This window comes from Neurospora crassa, linkage group I (assembly GCF_000182925.2).
Source record: "Neurospora crassa OR74A linkage group I, whole genome shotgun sequence".
Classification (NCBI taxonomy): Eukaryota; Fungi; Ascomycota; class Sordariomycetes; order Sordariales; family Sordariaceae; genus Neurospora; species Neurospora crassa.
In genome coordinates, this window is record NC_026501.1 from 28,193 (window position 1) to 44,800 (window position 16,608).

The window sequence follows — 16,608 nt, forward strand, 5'->3', positions numbered from 1 at the left end:
AACCTAATAATATTAAAAACCTCTATATCCCTTTCAAATTTATAAAAGAGGTCCTTAAAACAACTTATAATAATAAATACCACTTCGAATACAATCGTATACTATACAATCTATAAAGACTATTATTCCTTAATAAGGTTCGTCTAGTTAAATAATATTTAAAATACTACCTAATATACTAATTCAATTAAATTAATTGCAATACTCCTATTAGCAATTACTAGCTAATTAAACCAAAAGAAGCACTCCCAATAAGAATCATATCTCTCAACTTTATTATAAAACTCTCCAAAATATCCTTAATAAATACCCCTTAATAAATACCTAACTATTCAATATTCAACGTATTAATACCTATTATTAATAAATTATCTAAAAGATCTTTATTTATCCCTAATTACAAAAAGTATATAACTATAGAATAAGGAATAATTACTATCCGGATATTCCTACTATATAATTAGGGATTCCTAACCGGAATTATATCCGACCGAAATTGTAAATTTACCTCCGCCTACTAACGAAGTATATAAATTGTAATAAATATAAAATTATTAATAATAATTGTGTACTACCCAGCTGATAACGGTGCTACTAAATGCAAAAATTAAACCGTAGAAATTACTATTAAATTTTACACCTTCTATTATAAAGTAAGCTATAATTAGCTACTTATTATTCTATTTCTATAATAGAACCTTAATAATATTTTTATTGAAAATATTAGGACTTCTCCTTACAAATTTCTCTTTAATTACAAATTATTAAGATTGTTAAACGTAGCTACCGGTATAATTAACCTATTATACAACTTCAAAGATAACCCTGCGCTCTAAAATTATTTCTATTAAGAAGTATAATTAGCTATAGACTTCGCTATCGCTAACGCTAAACTTCGCTATAATACTAACTACTAGCAAATCAAATTCAAGGAAGGAAAAATAATTTTCTTAAAATTCAACTACAACTACTATCTACCCGGCTGCCTATCCTAAAAAATTTCTTAATAATAATCCGGACCCTTTAAAATTATCTAAAAGGTCGGGCGCTTAACTTACAAATTAAATTTACCTCCGAATATAAAAATACACCCGGTTATCTTAATCGCCTATCTTACTACAATTCCTAATACCGAAAATCCCTTTTAATAGATATTTCCTCTACCCAACCCAGTTAAAAATTCTTAAAGCAATAGCAGTTTAAACTCGGACTCAAAAGTACTTCGGTATAAAATCGAGAAGATTACTACGTATAAATAGGTCAATAGGAAACTCTAGTACTATATTAAATAGAAAGGATATAACTATTATAATAATTATTAGAAGAGTATTAAAAATTTAAGTAAAGCCAAAGATATAGTAGAAGACTATTAAAAGTATCGACCGGATAAGCGTAAGAAAGGAGCATTTTATTTATATATAGATAAATAACGAAAAATATACTTTATAGACGAAAAGGATTGTAAGGAGGGCGCTAAGCTATATCGCCGACGCTCGCTAAGGCGAAAATAAGGGCATTCCTATTAAGGACAATAATATCTCTCTTCGTAGCGCTGGGACTTAATACGGAATGTATCGCATATATAATTAGAATTAATTAATTAGAATAAACTAGGCATAGTTAGAACTATACCTATTATTATTAGAGGCGCCGGTACGCCTCTATACGTACCTAGGCACGTACTTAGCTGCCCGGTCGCATAGACCCGCTCAATTAGAGTAAATTAAGTAATAAGATACGGAATTCCTATAAAGGGATTCCCGTACGGGGCGGCCTTCGGCCACGCCTTTCTTCCTCTAACATCTTCTTCTTTAATATTATAGATTGCAACAAGCATCGTAGTATTACCCCATCACGTATATTATATTACTCCCTATACTTTATTAATTATAATTAATATTATAAAAGAAATTATAAACCTCTTCGTATTGAAACCCGATTTATACTTCGATGAAATCTATACCTTTTTAGTTAATGAATATAACGTATATGTTTCGACCGAAACCGTATAGTAGTACCTTCGATAGGAGAAGTGGAAGAAGAAGCGACTCTATATAAAGGTATTATAATAATCCCCTATATTAGTAGTTGAATAGATATTAAAGATCTCTTTATTTATTGTAGAAATATTCGTATTTTATAATAAATCTAGTACAAACCGAAGGGACGGCGTTCGTTGTACTAGTTGGGCACCCCGTAGTATTATTGCGATAGTATTAAGTAAATTCGTACGTAGTACGTAATATTACCTCCTTCTAACTATTATAGTAAATAGGCTATTTAATATACTAGTATTTAAAGGTACAATAGATTTAGCCGGGGTTTAGGATTAGATAGTAAAATGCTTACTCCTTAAAATAAATCTATTTCCTAATTGCAATAGTATTTTAGTAATAAATAACGCTAGCTAGCACCCCTATACCGAACTCTAGTATATATATAATTAGAAGGGGGTTCTATTGTAGTATTTACCGTTGTACTCTCCCGAATTTAACCTTATTAAAATATACTTTAACGACTTTAAATAGTAATTTAAAAAAATATATTATAATAAGGGCGGTAATAAGATATTAGATAATAATTTTACTACGTTTCTTAAGTAATTAATATAGAATATAGGGTATAAAGTATAATAGATCTATAGTTATTTTAAGAACGTAAAGCTAGTAATAGATTAATTTAATAATATTAATAAAGAGTATAGCGAATTGTATACTAACGAATTAGTCGAATATAGAGAGACGGGTACTATATTTAGGCGGCGGTAGAAAATATAAATAGGAGAGATAGATTTATATATATTAAATTAAATTATATACTAAAAATACTAGAAATATTAAAAATGCCAAAAGTGCTAGAAGTACTAGAAATTATATTTATCTATATAATAATACTAAAATACTAAAAACCCCCCTCTTTCGCTATAAATCGACTTGTAATATTATTATCGCTCGCTAGGACCGTTAGTAGTAGTACCCGCTATAGAAGTAAGAACTCTAGTAACGCCGTATTCGAATATAATATTAAATCGCGGGTCTAAAATATATACTAGTTAATTAAATTATAGTAATAGGGGTTAGAGGGTATACTTACTATAATTTAATTATATTACTAATATTGTATATTTAATTTTAAGGAAGTTTTTAATACCGTCCCTAAATGTTGTATAGAAATTGTAATTAAACCCCAGCCTCGTAAACTACTCTACCAGCTACTCTCTAAGTACAAATATATCGGGCAGCGCCTCCTTATTCCGGAATTTATTCCTTAAAGCAATTAGAACTTTATATACTAGTACTACTTTAATTAACGACTTAATATAATAATGCTTGTAGAACGCCTTAAAGAATTCGGTAATAATCTCTTTAGCCGGCCAATTAAGTAGGGCGGAGGGTAGTAGTAACGAACGAAAATCGAAAATCGAAGGTACGGGCGGACATAATACAAATAACTCTCTAGCCTCTACTAGGGAATCTCTAATCTCCTTACCCTCGTCCTCTTCGCCCGCTACCGACGGTAGTATAATTAATAGCGGTACTAGTAATTAAATAAATATTATAATTATTATAGAAATAGGAGGAGGGTTAGTATTAGTACGTTTAGTAGTAAGAATTTCGCAGTCGGTCGGGTACCTATAGAATATAATAGTAAAATACTCTAATAATATATATAAATCGATAATTACTGCTTTACCTAGTAAAGGGAAAGTGTCTACTATATTATAATTATAGCCGCTAGCGATTACTAAATTAGCAATAAAACCGCCGGCGGTATAAGGTAGCTAGATTTAGGGATATTAAAAGTAGGGAGGGAAGTACTAGTATAGTAGCGGGTATAGCGGGTATAGGGGAGGAGGGTATAGCTAGTATAGACTTCTAAAATTATCCTTCTTTAGTATAGCTTATAATAAACTATTTATAGTCTTTATATTAGTATTACTATTACTACTATTAATATTATTAATAATATTAATATTAACTAGTAGATTATTACCTCCTCCCTTATATTTATTACTACTATTACTAATATTAAAAGCGGCTACTATCTTATTACTTAATATATTTCGTACTAGCTCAAATAGTGGATTAACTACTATAGCCTTCCCTAACAATATAGCGTATACCTACTTACCTATATTTTTAATATTAAAGTTATAATAGGTTATACTCCTATTTATAACGTAATATATTTAATATTCAATAACCTTATTATAATTCTTATACTTATAGCCAAAATTATACGCCTATATTTATACTAACTTCTAATATATAGTACCGCGTAGCTTTACCCCTATATACTCCTCTCGTTACTAATCCTCCTCTAAATTCTTCTCAATTTCTATTAATATAGTATTTATTATAATATACTTAAACTTTTTAATACTAGTTAAAGTTTATAACCCTTATAATAATAGTATATTAACTATTTATAGAATTAAAGTAACGAAAGGATTAACTAAATTATAAAAGGGGGTAGGAGTAAAGGGTATACTACTACGGGAGGATGGGGTAGTAGGGATTTTATTAGCGGGCGGGTCGGTTAACCGAAATTTAAATAATATAGTAAAATAATAGTACTAACTAATATAGTAAAGGTACAACTTTATAACGGTCTTATATTTAATATTATTATACCTATTATAAAAATCCTTCCTAGGAATAATCTTATTATATATAATAACCCGAGCGCAGCAATTATTATAGGTAGCGGCAATATATATAACGTTATATAAAGAAACTAACTATTTTATTCCTATAGCTATATTATCGCTAATAATATTTTCTATATAACCTCACTACATATATAGGATCTCGCTAAATAGTATTATCCTAAACTACTATTTATAAAGTTTATTATTATTTTACTTAACCTTAATTTCTCTAAATAAACTATATTCTTCAATAATAAGTAATTTAATACGGTTAGTAATAATATATAAACTAATTATATTAAATTAGACTTATATCGAATTAGGGTATTTAAGACGCAATAGTAGTAATATTATAGCGACCGGCTTACGGGTAGCGCGGGGTTAAACTAATAGCGCTAAAGTAATTAATTTAATTGAGGAGGCTACTTTATTATCGTTATCGCTCGATAAATAAAACGAAGTATTAAGAGCCTACTTCTTAGGGGTAAAGTAGACGGGGAATTATTATTCAACTTTATCGTCGTCGTTAAAGTCCTTTTCGCTACTAAAAATTTCAATAGGTATTATAAATTTAGAGGAGGACAACAGCGGCTCTAGGACTAGGATTAGGACTAACTTTAACTCTAGCGTAGTAGCCTTCCCCTTTTTAACGGTAGTCTTTTTAATAACGGTCTTCTTAATAATAATTTTAATAGGAGCAACCTTCTTCTTAAGTAAAACAATTTTAAGAATAACTTTAATAGACTACTCAATTTTACAACTCTTCTTTCTAGGGTAGGAGGAAGCGCGTTATAGAATTATTAAACTAGGATCTTCCTAATTTTAATCTTCGTCGAAGTAGACTACTAGCGCGCCGCTTCGAATACGGGATTGCTTTACGCTGGCGGATTTTAAATTAAGAATTATTTTAGGAGGTATTATTGCGATGGATTTGATTAATTACTAGTATTGTAATTATTTTGCACAATGAAATAGCTTCAGATTGATATAGAAATTATTATCAAATGATGAATTTTGACGAAGTTGTACAATACAGAAGTGCGGTGTGTGTGTGTGTGTGTGCACGCACACCTCTTGCCAAGACTGCACAGGCGATTGAGTGTGGGAATGACAACGCATCGTGCCTCTGCTGAAAGCCTTATCATCTGTCTCTCGGAAGAGGCCCGGATCTCCGACCTAGATGGCTCCACGAGAGTGAGACAACACGCTCTTTTTAGATGCCCGAAGAGCTTCCAGAACAGGGACAGACATGGTGGTCAGCCAGCCTTTGTACAAAGCCATTGTTTCCTGAAGCGCTGTCAGTACTTAATCTTGTATCGAGGGAAGGCAGCTTATCTTTCAGTGTGTCATGAGTGGCTGCAAAAGGGCGGGACTCAGCTATTGTTCGATAGTGACGTGCCAAGACTTATGCTTCTTTACCTGCATGCGAGGGACACTGTGTAAATAGAAAGTGTGTAAAAAAAAAATGCAAACTATCGCTTGTGATATTGGAGTGAATTGTGCTTGATGGAGATTTGCGGTGAATGGAGATTGTTGACGGAATGTTCTCCTTGGTACAATGAGATGGCGCAAAACTGTGAAATTGTGGCTTGAGCGCCAGCCGAAAAAGGGTAAGAAAAAGGGAAGAACAAAGACGGACCAGCAAAAGTGGCGGATAGTAATTTCTGGACCCCCCCTCCCCGCGCGTACCTGAACGCCAAGCCAAGCCGGGTGTGGCAGGTAGGGGGTCAGATTCATACAATGGGACAAACAGTGGAGCAGGAGGAGTGACCGGGCCGTTCCTTTGGGTCTCAGTTCTCTCCTCCTCCAGTCCTCTTCCTCCACTTTTCACGTCTCTTCCTCGTTCAGCATTTTCGAGCAACGTGAGCAACACCAACGTCAAGTGGAATCAGAGGAATAGCGTGGGATCGAGACGACATTCGTCAAGCGCTTCAATCCCCGACACGTGAAGAAGGAAGAGACAAGCTCAGCCCCCAGCCAAAAATGGAATCAATACTAGCCGCCATTGCTACACAGTGGACATTATACTATGGTATGGTATGCCCCAAGAGGGCAATATGGCCAATATTCTGCCCATTTTCCATATGTTCTCTTGTCATCAACTGCTCTTACTGACACCTCCCCCTGCCTTCCTCCAGAACGGTGGACCATGTACCTCTATACGACCCTCGCCACAAATCCCTGGTAGGGACTCCGTTTCCTCCAGTCCAACAAGAAACGGAACACATGAACCGTGCCATTGGCATTGGTCAATCACACACTCTTTTGGCTGCTTGAACTTCTCAGGGAGTCTGTGTCAGAGGCCTGACCTGGCAGCCTTTCCCTGTTCAACCCTTCCAGACCATGTGTTGTTAGCGAGGATCCCGGAATGTTTGCCGTGTCAACAGGGTGGCCAATGGTAACACGGGCGAAATAGGTACCTCCTCGCGATGTACCGTTGCACACATATTGCTGGCAGTGGATAGGTTACTGAGATACCACCACATCTGGCCATCGTCGATATACATGCCTCAAAACGGTTGTTTGCTCCTGTAACGCTAGGTATTCGACCAAACTCAGGTAAAGTTCCAAGGGGGTCCCTCATGTCCCCTCCAAGGTACCTCTATGGGCTGTTACACTTTTCTTTTAGACGAGAGGTGGGGGCTCCTTACCCTCGACATCCAGCCCGAACTGTCGTGTTCTGTTCAGTCCAGGTCAGCTTTTCTTATCACAAAGTTCAGCTTCCATTGCCAACATGAAAGGCTAGCCCCTCGCCTGCTATAGAACCTTTTATCCAGTCGAGGAAAACCCGGTCAATCTTTTCTGGCCCGGTATCCCCCCTTACTTTGGCACATTCCCACATTCGCTTGACCCTGATTAGACTTCCGACATAACATAGACAGACCGGCACAGAGGAGCAAGTCCCTTGATACCCAAGTAACACAGCAGAGCCACACGGCACCAGGTTTTATCCGACATCACCTTACACCACTGTCTCACGGTGTTGGATGCAGATCGCCTAAGGGCAAAAGAAAACACATCCTGTATGCCGATCCCCGTCACATCCTCTAGGAATTCCGGGGAGGTGTCTTTGAGAACCATGGGCTGACAGATTCATCCATCACAGGCACAAGACCAACTCCATCTACTTCATCCCTGACATCTGCCACGGATTTGGGTCACCCTGTCTGATCGTTGCTCCCATCTCCCCTCAGTCACTCACTCTCCGGAAGTTTATCGACTGGAAAAGGCGAGGGTTGGATTTCCGTCGCCACCATGGGGATAGGGAGCTATTTCAAGGCCAAGAAGCCGGAGCCGGCAGGCCAACAACACGCTGCCTCAACACCATCGAGAGGTCGTCAACCTTCCATGGGGAACACAAAAGCCGGTCAGGACGATGGCGACATACTCGCCCCTCCGCAGATCCGCTATGGGTCTAGATCTCGCTCGGCAACGCGCTCTATGATGTCGTCAACCAGCTCGGTGATCTTAGAAGATATCAAGCATGAGGTCATGGTCAACTATCTCTACCAGCAACAATGCTCGTACCTATGGGTAGCAAATGGCAGTGGCGAGATCGAGGGTGTGCTTCTTCGAAAATCCAGAGGCCAGTACATGGCCTGCCCGCCGGCCTTGGGGAACTCGCCCTTCGCCATGGCGTGTGCTGCTCTCAATGTTCAGGTATGATTTCCACGGCAGGGTTGGGTTGTGCCGAGCTAATAGCAAGATTACAGTGTGCAATGACTGTCAACTCACGAGTCATCAAGACCTTCCTCCAATGGTCGCCAGATGCTGTCGATGTCCCACTTCTGAACGGCTTGCGAGTCCAAATTCTGCCCACCATCGAAGACCTTCCTCGTGCCAGGAAACACCAGTTTGCCGCCTTTATCGCGTCAGAGGGGTTGCTGGTGGTTTGGGATGACGACGCACTCCATCTGATCCCGAGAGCCAAGGAAATCGAGTCCGAGCTTATGCAGCTCGTGTGGAAGACTGGTGAGCCTGGTGAGATGGATGAGAAGGCCAATCCCATTGTAGGTGCTACCGAGATTGACGAGGAAAGCGGCGAGCCGAGGCCCGAAGCACGACCGGTCCACCTGCTCAACACCTACCTCGTCAGTATTACGATGGCGGTTGTCACAGTGTCTTTGGGAGCAGCCTGGAGGCAGTTGGCGATCGAGGTCATGGTCGACGGCGATTACGTCCGTTTGGCTCTCGTTGCGCTGGCGCCCGTACAAATCTTCTTCACCCTCTTCTTCGCTCAGGTCATCATCGGCTGTCTGGCCCAGATCTTTGGTCCCATCAAGCAGCTCTCGGTCAACTCCAGGTTCTACTCGGCCAAGCCACCACCGAGATTGCAGACGGCCGTTCTTCCCCATGTTACAGTTCAGTGTCCCGTGTACAAGGAGGGCCTCAGTGGTGTCATTGCCCCTACGGTCAAATCCATCAAGCATGCCATGTCCACTTATGAGCTTCAGGGAGGTTCAGCCAACATGTTCATCAACGACGACGGTCTTCAGTTGCTTTCGGAAGAAGATCGTCAAGCCCGTATTGACTTTTACGCTGACCACAGCATTGGCTGGGTTGCACGCCCGCGACACGGCGAGAATGGTTTCCAGCGTCGCGGAAAGTTCAAGAAGGCGTCCAACATGAACTATGCCCTCATGATCTCCTGCAAGGTGGAAGAAAAGCTCGCCCAAGTTCCCAGACACTCCGAGTGGTCGCAGCATGACGAGGCCCAAGCGTATGAAAGGGCGCTAAAGGACGTTCTCGAGGAAAACGGTCGGGCTTGGGCCGACGGCAATATCCGCATGGGCGACTATATCCTCCTCATTGACTCCGACACCCGGGTTCCTTCCGACTGCCTTCTGGACGCCGTCTCCGAAATGGAACAGTCCCCTGACGTTGGTATCATGCAGTTCTCGTCTGGTGTCATGCAAGTGGTGCACACCTACTTCGAAAACGGCATCACCTTCTTCACTAACCTCATCTACACGGCCATTCGTTACACCGTCTCCAACGGCGACGTTGCCCCCTTTGTTGGTCACAATGCCATTCTACGCTGGTCCGCCATCCAACAAGTCTCGTACGAAGACGAAGACGGCTACGAGAAGTTCTGGTCCGAAAGTCACGTGTCCGAAGATTTCGACATGTCTTTGCGCTTGCAATGCAACGATTACATCATCCGTTTGGCCGCCTGGGCTGGTGATGGCTTCAAGGAGGGGGTCTCGCTTACCGTGTACGACGAACTGGCTCGCTGGGAAAAGTACGCCTATGGCTGCAACGAGCTGCTCTTCTACCCCATCAGGAAGTGGATCTGGAAGGGCCCATTCACCCCCCTCTTCCGCCGGTTTCTGTTCTCCAACATCCGCTTCACTTCCAAGATCACCATCATCTCCTACATCGGCACCTACTATGCCATTGGCGCTGCGTGGATTTTGACGTCCGTCAACTACTTCCTCATGGGCTGGTACAACGGGTTCCTGGACAAGTACTACGTCGACTCGTGGCAGGTGTGGTTCTCCATCATTCTCGTCTTCAACGGCCTGGGCAATGTCGCGTTGGCCGTGATGAGATACAGAGTCGGGGAGAGGAGCATTCTGGGGTCGATCCTTGAGAACTTCAAGTGGACGCTCATGTTGGCCATTTTCCTCGGTGGGCTGTCGCTGCATGTGTCTCAGGCGCTATTGGCGCACATGTTTGAAATTGACATGACGTGGGGTGCGACGAGTAAGGAGGCCGAATTTTCAAATTTCTTTATTGAGGTGCCAAAGGTGTTGAAAAAGGTAAGCCTCCCCTTCACGCATTAATCTTGTAAGTGAATTTTTGCTGACAGACTTCTCCAACAGTTCAAATTCTCCATGCTCTTCTCCATCGGATTCATCATCGGCATGGTCATACTCGCCACGGCGCCCTTTATTCCTCACTCGTGGCACATCACCGATTTCGTGGCCATCCTGCCTATGGCAACGGTCGCGGCCAGCCATCTGTTGTTGCCGCTGGCGTTGAACCCGGCTTTGATGACTTTCTCGTGGTGAGGTCGGTTGCATTGAATGGAGTGGAGGCAAATGAAGGGAAACGTAAAGGATGAACACACATTTCTGGAAAGAATTCTATGGAAGTAATAGGATCCGGTATACTAGGTACTAGAATGGGGATATATCACTTGGAACGGGGATTGGAGATGGATCTAATGGATCTAATGTGGTTTTTTTTGGGTACATCTAACTGTGGATAATGTCACGAGGGCAAATACCAAATGAACGGGAACAAAGATAAGTACCTACATATGAAGAGCTTCTAAATCACTTTGGCTAGGTAGGATGCGGCGGAATATGGTACATCAATGCTAGAAGAAGTTGAACCTACACCAGTAATACACATAGCACATCGAGATGCGCTTGTACAATTCTACTTCGCCAAGCCAAGTCCCGCAACCCAAATGATCTCGTATCCGTTTAATCTTGGCGAGTGTGGCTAATTGGCTTTTTATGGCCTAATGGAAACCACTATTGTGGCCAGTGAACGATTTGCCCTGCATTCGAGCTAGACTCAAGAGAGCGAGGCGCTTCTTGGGTGGCTTTGCTATGGCTATGGGCGCCTGTCGTGCAACAGCGATAGGTAATGCGTGCAGTAGTGTATCCTATACCGTCCGTATGCTGTCGTTCGGGATAAGGCTGAGGTGGGTCCGGGGGGAACGGCAACAACCTCAAGTGCTCTGGCGGTCGCGGTCTGGAGCGGGATAAATGGGTGGGTTGATAGAGTAGGTGGCAATTCATGGTGAGATTAGTCCTGATTATGTGAATGGATCGTTGCTGGAGTTGTTATGAAAGCGGTGGTGAAGGTGGTAGTGTGAAGATGTAAATCTGTCAAGAACAATTGCCAGTATCTCTACCTACTTACGACTGTGTCGGAGTCAACTACTAAGTCCCATGGTAGTACTGTACGAGTGGAAATAGATAGGTACTTTCTCGCCTTGCCTCATTCCTGCGCCCTTTTTTCATCGAGACTCAACAAGTTTCGATGCCGGACTAGCAACAAACACAGGCAGTTACCGGCCCTCCGGCTGCATTTCGCACATACCTACCCAAAAGCACATGCCCTTTACTTGAATTCTTGATCTCTTCATAATCTAACTTGGCCACCTCTCCTACTGCTTGATATCTGGCTCCAGCTTTTTGCTTTGGGCATACATTGATTGTGCGTCGGGCAGGTACATAGAAAGCGCCGAAAACGTGGCAGGAACATTGGAATCCAGATTTGGGACGCGCATACCTGTACTTACCGTACATTGTACCCAAGAACTGGTTCGTGCTCAAAGCAGGTGTCGGATATAGAGTTCATGTATCATCAAACCCGTTAAGAAATCCAAGTCACCATGAGTTCTCATACCTTGAGGAATACCACAACGCACGTCGGTTGGCACCCTGATACTTCCATGGCCTTTGGCTTGATGAGCTGGGACTTACAAGGCTGAAAGTGGGTCCATGTCCAGGATCACAGGCCTCAACCGAATGTCACTATCTACGGCACTACAGCATCATCAATCAAGGATTTACCATTGCTGTCACATTAACTGTTCTACAACACATCTTACGGGAGTCGGGATAACTGTGTTCGTGCGACATTCCGTTATTCCGTGTATCTATCGGGGGTAGGTAGGTAGTTGCTTCCAATCCCAGAAATGTGGGTATCTCCTACAACATGAAAGCAACAGGTACCACCTGGCCCTATCTTCAATTTACCAAGCATGTTCCGTTCCTTCCAGGCGTGTTCCCGTCCCCCACCATTTTGTGTGTTCAAGCACCAAAGCAGATTTCTCCATTTGACGAGAGTCAACTACCCCTGGTTTCCTCAACCTCCGAATCGGCGACCAAATCTTCCACGTCTCCGTTAGTCCTAGAAGAACCATTGGTGGTCTAAAACACCAAGGATACCTGCCACGCCGCAACCTGTCGACAGCACTATAGCGGCCTTCCACCGTTCAGCGCCGTGCCAACATCGTTCTCGGGCCGGTATTCGGGCTCCTCGAGCACGGACTGTTCTGTTCGGGCTGGTGAGGGTGATGGATACCTAGGTACTCCGAAGCACGCCCAAAATACGGCGGCGTGACGGTTCCGGGTACTCAGATCAATCTCCTCTGTAACCCAACCCTCTGTAAAGAGAACTAACAGCATCCTCATTCTCGACCTCCTCCATCTCCTGGTGCTGTTGATGCTGTTGGTGTCCATCCACGAGTATGTTTGATGGCTGGTTGTGGTGGTGAGATTCCTGTTGGCGATCCACGTGCACGTGCATACTACCTCCAGTTTGTGCAACACTTGGCCCCAATAGGTCGGGCCATGACATGAAAACCATTGTTGGCGGCGTCATCTGCCCATCGCCATCCACCCCGCGCTGCTGCTGCTGCTGGCTATGATAAGCGTAAACGCGATGAGTCTGGACATTGCCATGTGCATGGTGCTGCTGGCCATCCAGTGCCGGCTCCGGCAGGTTGTAGTCCGGATGCAGGTTGTAGCTTTGGCTCTGACTGTGGTTATGGTTGTGGTGCGTCTGACCCTGACCTTGACCCGCCTCCATTTCTCTCATCAAAGCAGCAGCCTCATTAGAGGTAGCATGGCCCCCCTCACACTCTTTACACAGTCCCAGCTTCACCTCCACCTTATCCTCAAACTCAAAGTGAGTGGGACAATCCTCACATTTCCTGTTCCGCTCCTCCTTGGTCATACCTCTTATCTGCAATTCCGCCAAATGGGTAGAGAGAAAACCCGCACAGTCGGCATATTTGATCTCAATTTCGTTCCAGTGGATGTATCGCTGGGCGGAACCGAAGTGGCGGGGGTAGAAGCCCGATGGCAAGGCGTCGCGAGTGTCAGAGGAGCGAATTTCGCCCAGAGTACTATTGATGAGCTCCTCAGCGTAAGGGTTGAGTGCTTGTTGACTGGCGAAGGCGAGCAGGGCGGACATCCAGGCGGAGGGAGTAAGAGTTCCGTTGGTGGGAGCAGGGAAGGGGCAGTCTTGGCCGATGTATGCGTTGTTGCTGTTGTTGTTATTGTTGTTGGAGCTCGCTGAACCTGACCCCGAGGTGGAGTGACCGTAGAAGGGGAGGCTCAAGGAGGAAATGGGGGCGATGGGGCTGTAGATCATGCCGTAGTTCCCGGAGGGGAGGCCGGTGTTTGTGAGGTTGTCATTGTTGTTGTTGCTGGAGCTCGCTGGACCTGAGGCTGAGGCCAAGTGGCCGAAGAAGGGGAGATTTGAAGAATGAGCGGGGGTGATGGGGGTGTCGATTGTGTCGAAGTTCTCGGAGGAGAAACTGGCAGGGGAACCAGCAGAGGGACTGGCCCAGAGATTGGTGGTTGGATTCGGAGAGATGGAGAAGGAGGGGGTAGTGGGGATTGAGGCTGATGGTGTGTCTACCTCTACGCTCGAAGAGCCGATGGTGGCCCCGGTGGAGGAAGTCGAAGTGAGGGGGGAGGAAGCCGGAGAAAAGGGAGAGGCTCCGGCGTTGAGAGCTTGAGGGGTGGCGGTACCGCTGGGAGAGAGAGGCGGGGTTGAAACTGCCACCGTGATTGTCGGGGCGGCGCTACTGTCTTGGCTGGCGGCATTGAGGTCGTCCTTGTTGCTGTCGCCTTCGCTAGCAGTGTTGGCATTGGCGGGCTGGTTGATATGGTCGTATTCGAACGAGCTACTCGCAATGTTGCCTTGTCCCACATTGTCGGCGTTGGCGGCGACGAGGTTGCGCGAGTGGGAACAAGAGCGATGATTCCTCAACACGCAAGAGCATGCGAAGATGGTCGTGGTCTTATGGCACATCTTGGCGAGTCTTGTCGTTCTCGACTTTGGTGTCTGGTCGAAGAAAGCTGATGAATAGCAAAAGAAGGATCCGAAATTCGTGCGAAGGTCCGCCTTTTATGTGTTTGAGTAACGGCACGGGCGATGGGGCCTATGTCTGGTGCGAGGGGTCGGGGCCAAAGCTGGTTATGCCTCTACTTTATGTGCAATATCAAGGTTGAGGCAGCTCCAGTTGTCAATAGCTTTGGCGGGCCTCGAGCGTGCGTCGCGGCCGGAGGTCCGAAATCGACAGAGATCGTGCTTCGAGGGGTGAAGGGTGCGCCTCACGATCTGTGCGAGGGTTCGAGACGTGTCCGCTTCTGCAAAGAAGGAAAGGGATCAGTAGAGATTCGCGGCGACTGGAGCACGGCTCGGTGAACTGAAGTCCTAACCTACTGGTTTGTTCGTTGGTAGGTATCGGTGGTTGAAAATCGGGATGGTGGCTGCTTCGAAAATGACCGAGAGGTGGTGGCAGTTGGTCGCAGGAGGAAGAAGACGAGAAAGTTTTGCGACAGAAATGTGCGAGCCCTGTATTGCCTAGAAGTACTCAAATGTCGAAGGGTGCACTGATGTTGGGATGAAATGCGATTCACCTTGAAATTACTTGACCGAATCCCGCTGCCTCAGGTTTCAGTTTTTGTTGCCCATCGAATGACGGTCTGCCTGGACTGTGCAGCGAACAGCTATCATGATCATGACAAGTACAGCTTCACTTCCCTTGACTTTCGACTGTTGATTGGTGCCCGAGTTAGGTTTTCGATTAATAACTGGCCCACAGTATATGATCGACCCGCAGTAGGACACGAGGATGAAGATGAGGAAGTACTCGGGAATAGTTTCAATTCTGTCTGCCAGCACGCTGTCGGCGATGCTATCATGTTCGTCTGGAATCTTCCTCCCGTTCTGCCTGTACCAGTTCACGCTGCCATACACGCACCTCCATTCCAGGTTACCTACTTCACTGGACCCCAAACTGGACATCAACCAAATCCTAAAAGACCTAGGTTTGCCGTTGCCAACATAACGGCTCGCATAGCCTTCAAGTCGCCAACGAGGCTTCACTCCATATCCATATCCATCCACCTGTTCAACGTCTCCATCATATCCCTCATCCCCTGCTCCATTTCATCCTCAGCCTCAACTTGACGCTCCTGACCGTGATTCTGAACCTGACCCCGGCCCTGGCCCTGGCCCTGACCATCGCCTCGATCACCACCCTCCAGGTTGCTATCAAACCCATTTTGATTCTGATGCATGCCTCTCAAAGCATCCGCATGCACATCTCTGCACTGCTCACACAGTCCCAGCATCTTTACCTCCTTATCCTCGTTTCCAAAGTACTCGGGGCAATTCATGTACTCCTCGTCCGAGTTGATGATGGTATCAAGATGCGTAGAGTGGTATGCGGCGCAGGGGAACCACTCGGTTCTCCAGACGTCCCAGTGGACGGCGCGCTGGACTTGGCCCATTCTACGCTCGTAGAAGAGGCCGTCGATGATGCGGGGCGGCTCGGACTCCTGGGCAGGCGCGGTTGGGGAGGGGGAACGCTCGTGCTCGTGCTCGGCAGCAAACTCGGGAGCGGAAGCATTGATGGTGTTGCCAGTGTTGGTGTTGGTGCTAGTGGTGGTATTACCGGGCCCCGGGGACGAAGAAGCAGAAGAAGCAGAGTTGGGGGAGAACGGAGGGGGAGGAGCAAAACCGGGGGGAGGAGCCATGCCGGGGGGTAAAGCAGAAGAAGACGTGGAGGGAAGGATCAAGGGGCGGGCAAACACCTCGGCGGCCAATTGCTCCATCCTGCTTCTTTCGAACTCGCCTTCGGCGAGACAGACGGAGTGAGGGCAGGCGGAGGTGTCGCGGAGGAAGCAGCGACAGGCAAAAATGGTGGTTTTTTTGTAGCACATTTTGATCGCTTGATCAAGATCTTGAGGGGAAGTGAGTCTGAGTTGAGGAAATTCTGATGGTTGCAACTTCGCAAGGCTTTTCTGAATCTGAACAGAATCTAATGGTCAGCAGACTGTTTACCTAGATTGCTTTGAGTTGCTGTTCAGTTACCAAAGATCAAGCAGCGAGATTTCTTTGTCAACGCTGATGAGTCTTGCCCGAGTAACGTCCGAAGGAAACCTGGGAGGTGCAATGAAAGTTATCTCGTC

At 44.7% G+C, this 16,608-nt stretch overlaps 3 protein-coding genes and 1 non-coding gene across 4 annotated transcripts; 2 read left to right on the forward strand and 2 right to left on the reverse strand.

Annotated features, from left to right (window-relative positions):
* The first annotated feature begins 6,498 nt into the window (after positions 1-6,498).
* On the forward strand, positions 6,499-7,226 carry NCU14001. Its single transcript, XR_897756.1, has 2 exons — positions 6,499-6,683; positions 6,790-7,226. It is a non-coding gene; the product is annotated as a ncrg104 (non-coding RNA).
* Positions 6,789-11,053, forward strand: NCU09906 (hypothetical protein). The gene is made up of 4 exons (XM_953212.3): positions 6,789-7,674; positions 7,758-8,311; positions 8,365-10,413; positions 10,477-11,053. Exons 2-4 carry the CDS (start codon positions 7,907-7,909, stop codon positions 10,663-10,665), a joined length of 2,643 nt encoding a protein of 880 aa, XP_958305.1. The 5' UTR covers positions 6,789-7,674; positions 7,758-7,906; the 3' UTR covers positions 10,666-11,053.
* A 1,704-nt stretch (positions 11,054-12,757) lies between these two features.
* NCU09907 (hypothetical protein) lies at positions 12,758-14,440 on the reverse strand (the record flags this gene model as incomplete). The annotated part of the gene is made up of 1 exon (XM_953213.3): positions 12,758-14,440. The coding sequence occupies one exon, from the start codon at positions 14,438-14,440 to the stop codon at positions 12,758-12,760; it is 1,683 nt and encodes a 560-aa protein (XP_958306.3).
* A 1,076-nt stretch (positions 14,441-15,516) lies between these two features.
* NCU09908 (hypothetical protein) lies at positions 15,517-16,359 on the reverse strand (the record flags this gene model as incomplete). The annotated part of the gene is made up of 1 exon (XM_953214.1): positions 15,517-16,359. The coding sequence occupies one exon, from the start codon at positions 16,357-16,359 to the stop codon at positions 15,517-15,519; it is 843 nt and encodes a 280-aa protein (XP_958307.1).
* Between the last annotated feature and the right edge of the window lie 249 nt (positions 16,360-16,608).